General features: G+C 51.4%; 1 protein-coding gene across 1 annotated transcript; it reads left to right on the forward strand.

The window, feature by feature from the left end:
• The first annotated feature begins 470 nt into the window (after window positions 1-470).
• Window positions 471-11694, forward strand: DBH (dopamine beta-hydroxylase). The gene is made up of 12 exons (XM_042830814.1): window positions 471-851; window positions 2649-2795; window positions 3559-3816; window positions 4637-4813; window positions 5252-5354; window positions 6409-6575; window positions 7254-7397; window positions 7475-7513; window positions 7914-7973; window positions 8525-8652; window positions 9082-9241; window positions 11165-11694. The coding sequence occupies exons 1-12, from the start codon at window positions 471-473 to the stop codon at window positions 11288-11290; spliced, it is 1890 nt and encodes a 629-aa protein (XP_042686748.1). The 3' UTR covers window positions 11291-11694.
• The last annotated feature ends 566 nt before the right edge of the window (window positions 11695-12260 follow it).

Genomic DNA, 12260 nt, shown 5'->3' on the forward strand with positions numbered 1-12260 from the left:
AGCCAGCCTCGATAGAACAGGGCCACAAGCTCTGAGTCCAAATCAAGGCAGTGTGTGTGTGGATCTGAGAGCTTGAGGGGGTTCATGTGGAAAAATTAATAACCTAAGGAGAAGCAAGAAATGGGGCACAAAAAGTATCTTTAAGCAAAGAAGCAACAAAGATAGAGCCACGCTGGGGTGGAAGCAGAGCGTGTTCCTGCAGGGAGCAGCCTGCAAGTGAGCAGCACTTCTCAGCCACTAAGGATGATTTAGGAGTGAATAACATCAGCCCAGTCGAGTTCAATTGCTATTGATAATGTCCATGTGCAATTAGGGCCAATTAGAGGGAGGCAGAGAATGACAAGTGTTTGGCCAGGAGGTGGGGGGCGGGAGTCTATTGGGGGGGTCAATATCACAATCCAATTTCCCCACAACCAAATGCAATTAAAGGACAGCACTTACCCAGCTCACCCAGGAGGGCCAGCACATAAATGGCAAAAGCCAGGAGGGTGGGTGCCATCCTGCCCAGCATGCAGACCCATGGCAGCACGCCGTGTCCCTGCCCCAGCTTCAGGCTGCGGGAGCTGGCGTCCATGTACTTCACCATGGTGGCTGTGTTCCTGGTCATCCTGGTGGTGGCCTTGCAGGGCTTGGTTCCCCGTGGCACTTATTTCCCCTACAAGGTGCCCCTCGATCCCCAGGGGCTGCTGGAGCTCTCATGGAACGTCAGCTACCCCGAGCAAGCCGTATATTTCCAGATCCTCATCAGGAAGCTCAAGTTTGGGCTCCTCTTTGGGATGTCAGACCGGGGTGAGTTTGAGAACGCAGACCTGGCCGTGCTCTGGAATGATGGTCACAGTTCATATTTTGGGGTGAGTTGTGTGTTTCTGTGGCTGTTTTGGGGTCACTGCCTGATGGGTGAATCTCACCACAGTGGGTTTGGAGGATTGGGCACAGGGCATGGGACCAGGTCAAGGTGGTGCAAAGGGGCTGCGGGGTTTCTGATCCAGACATTGATGCTATGAGCTTGGTATAGGATCTGAAAATGCAAAGAGGAAGGGATAAATTCAACAGCACATCAGCATGGCTAACAGAGCCAAGCTCTGGGTGTCTGCTGCATCCGCAGGAGCTCCAACAGGTGGTTGCACCGAGCAGCTCTGCCACGCACACACATGCAGGAGGCACCCACAGCTCGGTTCATCGCGCGCTGCTGCCAGCAACATTAAAAATTAACCTGCAGCTCCCATTACTGACTTTGAGAAAGTGCAAAAGTTATCGAGCAGAAAGCCTGCTCCTGCCAGCGCCAATAAGCCGGCTGCAGCTCACGTCTGCAGCTACAGCAAAGATCAACAGGACGCAGGAAAACACAACCTGACGGCTGACTGCCAGCAGCGCGGCGTTATCAGAAATTAAACATGCAGAAGTATTTGGGCAGCTCGTAAATCCTGAAGGGAGCAGAATAGGAGGGAGACAACTCATTTCTAATTTTGCTCTTTGTTTCTGCTGCTGCAGATCGCTGCCCTTTCCTACGCTGCCCATTGTAGGCTCTTGGGTGGTTGGTCTTTCTGCTACAGTAACTAACCCTATGTTCTCCCTATCCCCAAACCACCCCGGTCACGTTGCAATTATGCTTTGCTACAGAATGCAATTCATATTTTTTCCCGCATGTGAGGCTTTCCAGTACGTTAAATTTTACCTCTCTGCTTGCTTGAAATTAGCCATAAAACATATTCTTTTGCAATCAGCCGCGATGTGATCTGCAGCGCAATGGAAGGATAAAAGGGAGGGCTGATTATCTGCGCTGTTTTCCTGCTAATTACCCACCATTCAGGATGTGGGATGACCTGAGTGCTACAGTATTTCACAGCACTGTGTTAAAAAACCATAAAGAATAATTCCTAATCTCGCTGAATGAGCACCATGCAGCATTTGGGCTTTCACTTGGTGCCACACAGCATCCTGCCAGGAGGTTTCTATAACCTCTCCAGCCCCGGTGTTCTCCCTCCCAGCAGCTTTTCTGCTGGATGTCAGCTGTTAAAAGATCCAAATTTGCTCTGCCCCCCATGTACTACAAGATTAATTTGCACAATATGCTCCCATGAAAACAAATGTCAAGCTAGCTTCATGGAGCTGATTTTACTCTCCCCCTCTAAGGACAATATGTTCTCAAAATACCACTCTATACTTTTGGCTGAAATGGTGCCAAGATGCTTTATTCTCCTTCTTCTGTTTCTTCCCCCAAGATAAGAGAAGCAGTGCCACTCACAGTGCTGCAGCGAGGTACTTCTTGGAGGCCTTTTCTTGGCAAACAAAAGCCATCAACAGGAGACGCAAAAGATCGAAATAATAACGCTGCTCAAATCCAAATTACAGAAGGATTTGTACTCTCAACCCTCAATCTTTCAGCATAGGAGCACCATAGTGCTTTGCTTCTCGGTGTGGCTTTATCACCACCATTAACCAGGTTAGAGAGGAGCGAGCCAAAGGAGGGTGATCCAGAGAAGGCTGATTCAAAGGAGATGATCCAAAGAGGGCTGATTCAAAGGAGATGATCCAAAGAGGGCTGACCCACTGAGGGACCTTGCACACCACTGGAGGTCCCCACCCTGAGCCCTAGGGCCATATAAGACCAGTTGCCTCCCCTCTTACTGGGTGCTCTCCCCCCACAGGATGCCTGGAGTGATGCCCATGGGCAGCTGCACATGGACTCCCAGCAGGACTACCAGCTGCTCGGGGCTCAGAAGGCCCCCGAGGGACTCTACCTTCTCTTCAGAAGAGCTTTCAGCACCTGCGACCCCAAGGACTACCTTATAGAGGTACAGCATCACCCTCTCCCTGCTGCAGCACACTCGGCCCCATCTCAACCCCCATAGCATCAAGCAGAGCACCAACCTCCGACCTCACCGCTGTTATGTTTTGTGGGGCAGCATCAGGTGTTTGTGCTGCTTAGAGCAGAAAGGAAGCTACAGATGTCACGAGCAACGTTTGGCACAGTCTGTTTACAACCACTTATAAACCTCTATAACGTGTAGATTTTAGCTTGTTTGCATCACCCGCTCCTGCTGAGCATGTGTTAGGTCTATATAAATCCCTCCCTGCATCACTTGGGTTTGCAGTCTGCAGCCAAGCGTTACACTGAGATGTTGCTCAGCGGGAGGCAAATAGGAGGCTGCAGTAGGAGCTGAGCAAAGATGCAGCAAACAGACCCTGGGTCCAGCAGCACCTCCTCAGCCCGCAACATTTTCAGCAGGGCCCCTCACTGTTCACTTGTAGATCATTGAACAACTTGGATTGGAAGAGATCTTAAATGTCATCCACATCCATATCCAATCCCCTGCCATGGACAAGCTTACCCTCCAGCCAATCTGGCCTTGGATGTCTCCAAGGATGGAGCATCCACAACTACTTTGGGCAGTGTAGCTCATTAGAAGGAGCTGGGACAAAGGGAGGCCCTGGGGGAGGTGTTCCATTTCTGCTGCCCCTGGCTCACCCAAGGACTCATGCCTCCAGCATCAATACCAAATATCCACACAAGTACCACTCTGCATGCAAAATTACCTAACTTTGCTCTTGCTTCAGGATGGCACCGTGCACCTTATCTATGGGATCCTGGAGAACCCCGTCCATTCTCTCCGTGCCATCAACATCTCTACCATGTACAGAGGGCTGCAGAGAGTGCAGCTGCTGAAGCCCAACATCACCATCCCTGAGCTGCCCGACAATGTGAAGACCATGGAGATAACGACCCCCAATATTGTTATTCCCAGCCAGGAGACAACCTACTGGTGTTACATTGCAGAGCTGCCAGACAGCTTCGCCAAACACCATATTATCATGGTAAGGGGCAGAGCAGTTGCATTCACATACCTTTAAGGTACTCTGCAAAGCCCACTACTTCCCTGACTTTCCACTGGGAGAATTTCAGACCCAAACGTATTCCTTACACCAAAAGAATTGGGCCTCCCCACCCCCCGGGGGGTGGGGCGGCGGGGGGTGAGCACCCAGCAAGCAGAAGGGAAGCCTGACGCGAGCTGCAGCGAGAGCATAGGGATTTATAAGGGAAGGATGGCTCTGCAATGGAAAGCTTAGAAGGAGGATTTTCTCTCCAACAGATGGTGTGAAATGAATCATCTGTGTGTAAGTAAAAAGTGCGTAACTCCTGATACCTTCCCGCTGCTGCAGATCAGTTTTGCAGCTGGCGATTTTGGCCAGAGCCATTCAGCAGCCCTTCTACCCTGAATCCACCTCTTTGCGCCCAGAGCAGCTGCTGGCCAGGAATGGAGCCCTGAAGCTGCAGGCAGTAGGGCCAGGACCCTCTTTGTGGAAAACCGAAGCCCTTTCAGCCTAGCAAAACTGGCAAAGGACTTGGTCAGCACAAAGCAGAGCAAACTCTATTGTTCATCCAGTGCGACCTCCTGCAGGGAAGGTACAAGGTGTTTCTCCAGGAGCTCTGATGGACTGGTCCTACAGCCAGCCAAGAGCTCTTGGTCTTTGGTCCCTCATGCCCAGAGCATGAGCATCCCCTGGCACGGTAATACTCGATAGTACATACCCATGGTGGGCTCTGTGTGGAGCATGCACAAACAACCAGGACCAGGGATGGGTTCTCAGAAATGATCCTAATGTGCTTCCCTCCTCCTCGGATGCCATTTTGCAGTATGAGCCAGTGATCACAGCAGGCAATGAAGCCCTGGTCCACCACATGGAAATCTTCCAGTGCGCAGCCGAATTTGACAGCATCCCCCATTACAACGATCTGTGTGACTCCAAGATGAAGCCAGAGCGGCTCAACTACTGCAGGCATGTGCTTGCAGCATGGGCCATGGGAGCTCAGGTGGGTGCAAGTTGGGATCCATCATCGCTCCTGGGGACCTTTCCTGCCGTCTCCCAACTGTTTCAGGCCCATTCTCACGGGAACGAGCATCCCTGCATGGGCTGCCCCAACCCCAATTGGGATTTGGGTTCAGCTTAGCACTCTTATTCTCCTCCAGGATACGTTTTGCATTTCCTCCTCACCTCAGCCCACCTCCTCAGCTCCTCAAATCAGTATGATTCCCCTCTCCTCAGCGATTATGCCATCACATGTTCAAGGCAAGAAGTCTTTAGTTGCAAGAGCAGCTCAACACCAAGCACAACAGAGGGCACAAGTGATGTCCCCCAGCCCTCAGCAGGGCTCAGGATTATGCCCATACACTCCTCTCCTTGGTCATTTCAGCTTATTTTCCATAAAAACCACCCCATCACTCCCTTAATGCCCCCCCTCTCTTTCCAGGCTTTCTACTACCCCAAAGAAGCAGGGCTTGCCTTTGGTGGTCCGGGCTCCTCCAGATATTTGCGCCTTGAGGTTCACTACCACAATCCGCTGTTATTCAAAGGTGAGTGGGGGGCACGGCGATACCCAGCGAGACATGGGAGAGCTGGGTTAGTGCCAGGGATTGTCAGGGAACAGACATCAGAGCCTAGATCCACCCTCAAGCATGCGGGCAGAGAAGATGCTCAACACTTTTATTTAGGGGGGCTGCTATGGGATGCCCCCCAACTTCTGTACAGTGTGGTGATGGGGGATCTGAGCTCAGAGCCAACCATGATACCAACGTCAACAGGGAGACAGCACCAGCCTGGCTAGGGATGGGGGAATTTGGATGTTGTTTTAGTGGCATTCCTGCTTCAATAACATTGTCAGGAGACACATTAAAAAAAAAAAAAAAAAAAAAAAAAGGATTGCAAACAACCCAGTTTCTTCATTTACATAAAATCATGTAACTTCTTGACTACCCAAGTGTATTTTTAGGACACCAGAGCATATGTACTGTAGATCAACCATAGCACCTTCAGCAACTTGAGAAGAAACACATCTATAAATATGGAGCTCACGTCTTTCATAACTTCTCATCTTTGCTGTGTTAACCAGTAGGGTCTCCCTTGTTATCCTCATGCCATGATGGGCTCCAACCCAGAGACTGGAGGCTCACACCCAGCCCCACATCTCAAGGAGGAATTTGCATTTTCCCTCCTGCCACGTTCCTAGTAAGAACATGGTCTTTTTTTTTTTTTTTTTTTTTGGAGATGCCAGTAAAACAAACAAGAGCTGTGTTTTAGAGACCATCAATTAATCATAGAATCATTAAGGTTGGAAAAGTCCACTGAGATCATCAAGTCCAACTGCTGACCCATCACTACCATTCCCACTGACATCCCCACGTCTATAAGTGCCTCCAAATTACCCTGAGATCTGTCCTTCTGCTCTGTGCTCCCTACAGGCACTGCTTACCTCTCTGTTGGGAGCAATTGGTGACCAAGCCTTGAACGCATGGAGAAAGCTGTGAGCAAGAAGCTCAAGCACCTCTCCTTTCACCTGTGCCAAGCAGAGCATCATTTCTCAGTCCTGAGCCCATGCTGTGCCTGATGCTCTGTCCTCTCTCCTGCCAGGGCGCCGCGATTCCTCAGGGATCCGCCTGTACTACACAGCCAACCTGCGTCCCCACGATGCTGGCATCATGGAGCTGGGCTTGGTCTACACACCAGTGATGGCCGTGCCCCCCGGGGAGACCACCTTCATCCTCACAGGGTACTGCACTGACAAATGCACCCTGCAGGTGAGTGCCCCGCACCCCGAGCCCTTTCCCATAGAGTTGTGCTGGAAGAAAGCCCCCTGCATGTGATCCACAGTGAGCAGCTGGTTGGGATGCACTGAATTCCCCAGGAAGGCAGCTCTCCTCTGGAACCACCTGCTCCATCTCCCCCGAGTGCTGTTCTCATCTAGGAGGTCATACTGCTGTGCTGTGCCATGCTGGGTGCTTTGCTCTATGGGAATGCAGGGATCACAGAGTCATAGAATGGCTTAGGCTGGAACTAAAGAACAGCTTGTGTTGGAAGGGATATTAAAGATCATCTAGTTCCAAATCTCCTGACATCGCCCCTGCTTTCTGGAGCTCCTCAAGAGCTCACTCAAGTACGTTTTCAAACTGCTCACCCTGCTCTCAGGCAGGTTTTAGTGGTTACGTTTGTAGGACCTACCCAAAACAGGTAATTGGTGCAACCACTAACAAGGGCAAGGAAGCAAGCTGCTCACAGGCTCCTGCTGACTTCAGGCATGGCTGCACATTAGTTGCATATAACAGCAAGCTGAAAACCCACCCCTCTGCAAAGAGCTCACTAGTAGGGTCCCAAAACCCTAAATCTCAGCACAGGCAGCACCCAACCCAAGCACACAACGTAGGAATGCATGGGATGGATGTGGGGTCAGTGACGGAACTGGAGCCATCCTTCCCCAGGCACTGCCTGAAGATGGGATCCGCATCTTCGCCTCCCAGCTCCACACTCACCTGGCAGGGAGGAAAGTGGTGACCGTGCTGTCACGGGATGGCAGAGAGCAGCAGGTGGTGAATGCTGATGGGCACTACAGCCCACACTTCCAGGTACAACCCTGCTCCCTGCGTTGGGCCGGTGCCACCCGTGGGTGCAATTCCAACACATTTCTCCTCCTCCCACTCAGGAGATCCGCATGCTGAAGGAGTTGGTCGCAGTCTTTCCGGTGAGTGAACTCCATCTTCTCTCTGCTGCTCCATCACTGCTGCCCTGCTCAGAGCCCCAGCCCTGCTCCTCCCTCCATGGTGCTGTGCTTGGGCTCCTGCAGGTGGACGAGCAGCCAAGTTGGGTGCAAATCTGGCTATGCAAACTGTTGCCCAGGTGCACTGTTAAGGGCAGAAATTCTGAGGAATTAAGGAAAGGAGGAAATGTTTCTTGGGGTATGGCTGAAGGGCATCTTCCAGGGAGGTGCAATTGTAGCAAGTGCTTGAGGGGCATTGGGGCTGAACCACCAAAGAGCAAAGAGGTCTGCTGCATTATGGATTCACTCATGCCAGTATTTGTTGTCTGGGGAGGGGGGAAGCTTTGTATTTCCCCACCCCCTCACATCTGTTGAAACCTCACAGGGTGACGAACTCATCACCACCTGTACCTACAACACAGAGGGCAGGAGCAAAGTGACCGTGGTGAGTGTGGCAATGGAGGAGTTGAAATCAGTGCAAACTGGGCTGAACCAGAAATAAGAAGGGGGGGGGGGGTGCAAAAGGGTTGGAAAAGAAATGAGCCAAGGCTATGTTGCTTGTAGCTGGGATGCTAAGGTGCTAATTGAGAAGTAACATGTGTCACTCTAATTCCCATCACAAACTGTTCCACCGGGGATTAACTGTAATTAAAGAGAAGTGGGGTTTTTTTGGTTTTTTTTTTTTTTGAGAGCATGTTATTTCTCTCTTTTTCCTAGCAAAAAGAAAATAAAAAGAGCCTGTCAGAGGTACCATCAACAGGCACAAAGCTAAATATAGGAGAGGGTTTAGAGGAAATCTGCGTTTTAATGTAAAGCACGCAATCAGGCCTGAATGCCTGACCTTGCACAAAGGGCAGTGAGTGCACACAGGTCTGAGCTCAGTGCCCTGCAGCCCCTCTGCCCTTTCTGCATCCCCTGTAGCTCCAGCATTGCCATGCTGGATCCCGGCACAGCTGCTGCATGGACAAGGGTTGTTTCTTGGTGTCTGTGCCACAGGGTGGGTTTGGCATCATGGAGGAGATGTGTGTGAACTACGTGCACTACTACCCCCAAACACAACTGGAGCTCTGCAAAAGTGCCGTGGATCCGGGTTATCTGCACCTCTACTTCAACACCGTCAACAGGTACAGGGTGACTGAAGCAGGGAAACTGCTGGGATCCTTCTGTGCAAGATTGGAAAAAGAACTGGGAATGGGGGTTTTTAGTGCTGGTTGAACAGGGCATGGCTGGAAGGAGTCCTACCCCAAAGCAGGCACCAAGCCCAGGCTTTAAGGCTAGAGGCAGCGTGAGCCCCTGGGAATGGGGAACCACCTGGGTTTGGGGCTGTGCTGCATGGCCCAGTGTAAGGGGTCTGTAAAGCACACCGTGTGATCCCAGGCAGGCACTGAGCAGCCCTGCAGGGAGATCTGACCTTGTAGGGATTATCCTACGCACAGACAGGCCCCAAGTCTTCCATATGCAGTTTGGAGTCTTTCCAGATTAAGCTTAAGGCAGGGAGGGATGCTCACCAGAACATCTCTACAGCGTTTCAGCGTGGCATCTCTCCTGCACAGGTTTAATGACGAGGAGGTCTGCACGTGCCCACAGGTCTCCGTCCCAGAGCAGTTCTCCTCCATCCCTTGGAATGCATTCAACAGAGACGTGCTGAAATCCCTCTACAACTTTGCTCCCATCTCAGTGCACTGCAACAAATCCTCAGCTGTGCGCTTCCCGGTACGTAGAGCTTCCAGAGCAAAAGGCTGATGTGCAAATGGCAGAAATCCAGGCCTGGGGGGAAAGCAGCTCAGCAACACTGCTGGGCTGAGCCCATAAGACGGGTTGGGGCTCTGGTACCTAGAAATGTAGGGCAGGGAGCTGCTGCAGAGTCCCAGCACCAGCATTAAAAGAATACATGATGGAAAATGTAGAAATGACAACAGAGCAGTAAGATCCCAGGCTGCACCAAGTGAGAATTTGCTCAGTTGCAACACTCAGGAGTGAAGAAATAAAAGAAAAAAAGCTGCTTACCTTCAGAAGGCCTCAGATATGCAGGAATCTACAGCAAGAAACCCTTACCTCCCCTGCCAACCTTAAATGAGGTCTGGGCAGGGGTGGATCCTGGCTCCAGCCCTTCTGGTCACTCAGTGCACTGAATACACCTGAGCTCTCCTGGGTTGGCTCTGCTTTCCCACCAGGTGCTCAATCACTGCCTCAGGCCCTGACTTGGCATTTCCACTATAGTGTGCATGGCAGGATGCAATTAGAGAATCTGCATTTGCATAAAGTGATTTACAGCCCTCTTTAAGCAACCCAGAGTGTTGAAGCATGTTGATATGGAGAGCCAAGGAGAAACGTGAGGGGATTTACAGGATTTGGGCCAATCACATCAGGTCCCAGCAGATCAAGCTTGTTGTGTGCTGCATCTGTGCAATCTCCAAAAGTAGATCCACAGCAAAACAAGGAGGACAGAAAAACCATGCCCAGAAATGGTGGTTGTGACAACATCATCAGAGGTGACATAAATCAGTTGAGATTTAAAAGCACCAATGATGCCTTTCTCCACCAGTTCCTGGTGCCATCCTGCAGGCCAGGACAGAGGGCAGCGGGGTGATGCTGGCACAGCAATGGGACAGGGAGCTGAGCAGCCCTTGCTGCTCCCTTGGTGGTTCAGAGCACACACAGCCCCAAAGCTCTCACTGCTCCCCTAAACCTTGAGGTCACAGAAAGCTGGTGGTTTTCCATCTGGCATGCTGCAGCAATGCTGTTCTTCTCCAGTCATGTGTGGGGGGATTCTCTGCTCCCCTCCACTTTATGCAGAGCACTTTATGGTGCAAGCTCTAAGTTCTGGCCTGATTTGCTTGACACGCTACAAGGATTTCATCCTAAAACATAAATTATACGTTTCTCCTTCTGCTGATGACTCACCTTTACCTCTTTGTTTCCAGATCTCCCTCCTTCTGCTTCCTGTAGCTCAGCCTGGCCACGATGGTTCTGTCTGAGCAAGGAGCCAAAGCCAGCCCATGCTGAGCCCCCACACCCCCAGCCCCTACTCAACCCAGCACATCACATAGGAACTGAATCCTGCCCTGCAGGCTCAGCCCTAGGAGCAATCTTAACCCAGCAGGTTGCCCCTTGCAGGCAGCATCCCTGAGAAAGCCACCCCCATACATGAGAGATGCTGAAGATTTTCTCCTCGCAGTGGTCACCACGAGCTCCCATAGCTGTGCCAGCCCTTCCCTGCCTCTGCCTGCAGTGTCTCATCCGTGCTGCCATGTTTAAACAACTGCACTGGCACATTGCAAATGTCACCTCATCTCCAACCTCCCTGCAGCCCCCATAAGGAGCCTTTCTGAGCACAGTGGGTTGGAAGGACCCGTGGCTTTGAGCTGTCTCTATTGACTCGGTGGGCAATGCATTTTGGGCTGGAAGTTCCCCCATTGTGTTGCTTTTGTGCAATATACTGCACCACAGACATCTGCTCTGTTCCCGGGATGCGTGGGTGCGCCTGCAATACAAATAATTAGTAATGCCTCGTGGGAAAACATCCTGCTCTGGGTTAAAAACACTTCCAATGTTAAAGATCATTTCATTTTTATAAGCATATAGAAATGTAGAGTCCCCGGGTACTCTGTCTCACAGCATGCAATTCTCTTGCAGGGTGTGTGGGAGAAGCAGCCTCTTCCCAGCATCACCAAGACACTGCGGGAGCCCCAACCTCACTGCCCAGGGCCTCGTCCTGCCGTCCCCGTGCCCATCAACCTGGGTGACATCAGGAGGGGCTGAGCTGCATCCCAGTCCCTGCTGGTGTGCCGTCACCGCGATGGGACGCAGCATGGACAGCCATAGGGAGCATCATTTCATTGCTCCCTGCCTCTCTGCCCCAGCTCCTGCCTCCGGAGTGGGTTAGGTCTCATCTCTCCCAGTTCAGAAAGTACCCTGGAGATGGAAAGCTCTATATTTAGTGCATTATTAGCAATCCTGGCTCTGAGTAATGCTGCTTTCCTCCCCCAGAATCATAGCGCGGAGGTTCGCTTTGTGCTGAACCCAGCTTGGCCCCAGGGAAGGGGGGAAAGAAAACATTTTTCCACAGGGAAACTGAGGCATGGAATGCAGATGTGGGAGTAGCGGGGGAGCCTTTCTGTATCCACCCTGATGCACTCCCCCACGTTGGGGATTATTCACCTTGATGCGACCAGATGCCAGTGGATGGGAACAAATGATGCTTTGGTGATGGGACTGAGAGAGAGGGGGAGGTGGGGGAGGGAAAGTAGGGGTTGGGGGGAAAGAGACAAACCTCTTGGAAGGAAGAATGACTCCATTAAATATTGAAATGAAAAACTGAAAAAAAAATAATTGCTTTTTGATTGAACCAGGGAAAGGACCCAGGGCGTCCATCCCAGCTGGGGGCCTCTGTCCAACCCAGAGGCTCCATGTGCACACACCAGGCTCTGCCTCCCTTGATTTGGGGCATGCTCTCCATACATGCAACCCCTACACATCCTTTCAGGATGAAGACTGAGCTTTGGTAGGGAAGACAGTGCTGCATTATCTCAGCAGACACACGGCTAATCCTGGCATCCCCGAGTAGCCGACGTGAACACACATTTATTAGGACAAATGGACAGGAGTGCGGCCCCTCAGGGATTGCTATCACATCCTATTCACAGACAAATCCACCTGGATTTCGTTTGTTAATGTTTGCAGCAAAACCAAAGCATTCTGGAGCTCAAACCCTTGCCCATGGCGCTTGTTG

This window comes from Centrocercus urophasianus, unplaced genomic scaffold (genome assembly GCF_019232065.1).
Source record: "Centrocercus urophasianus isolate 14NV4802_14NV808 unplaced genomic scaffold, USGS_Curo_1.0 seq_34, whole genome shotgun sequence".
Classification (NCBI taxonomy): Eukaryota; Metazoa; Chordata; class Aves; order Galliformes; family Phasianidae; genus Centrocercus; species Centrocercus urophasianus.

What these genes read in the sequence shown, in the direction of transcription:
- DBH (XM_042830814.1), top strand. Translation starts at nt 471, where the DNA reads ATGGCAAAAGCCAGGAGGGTGGGTGCCATCCTGCCCAGCATGCAGACC. An exon ending in CAATCCGCTGTTATTCAAAG is followed by an intron (nt 5,355 to 6,408) that starts GTGAGTGGGGGG and finishes CTCTCCTGCCAG; the next exon opens with GGCGCCGCGATTCCTCAGGG. An exon ending in CCTCAGCTGTGCGCTTCCCG is followed by an intron (nt 9,242 to 11,164) that starts GTACGTAGAGCT and finishes ATTCTCTTGCAG; the next exon opens with GGTGTGTGGGAGAAGCAGCC.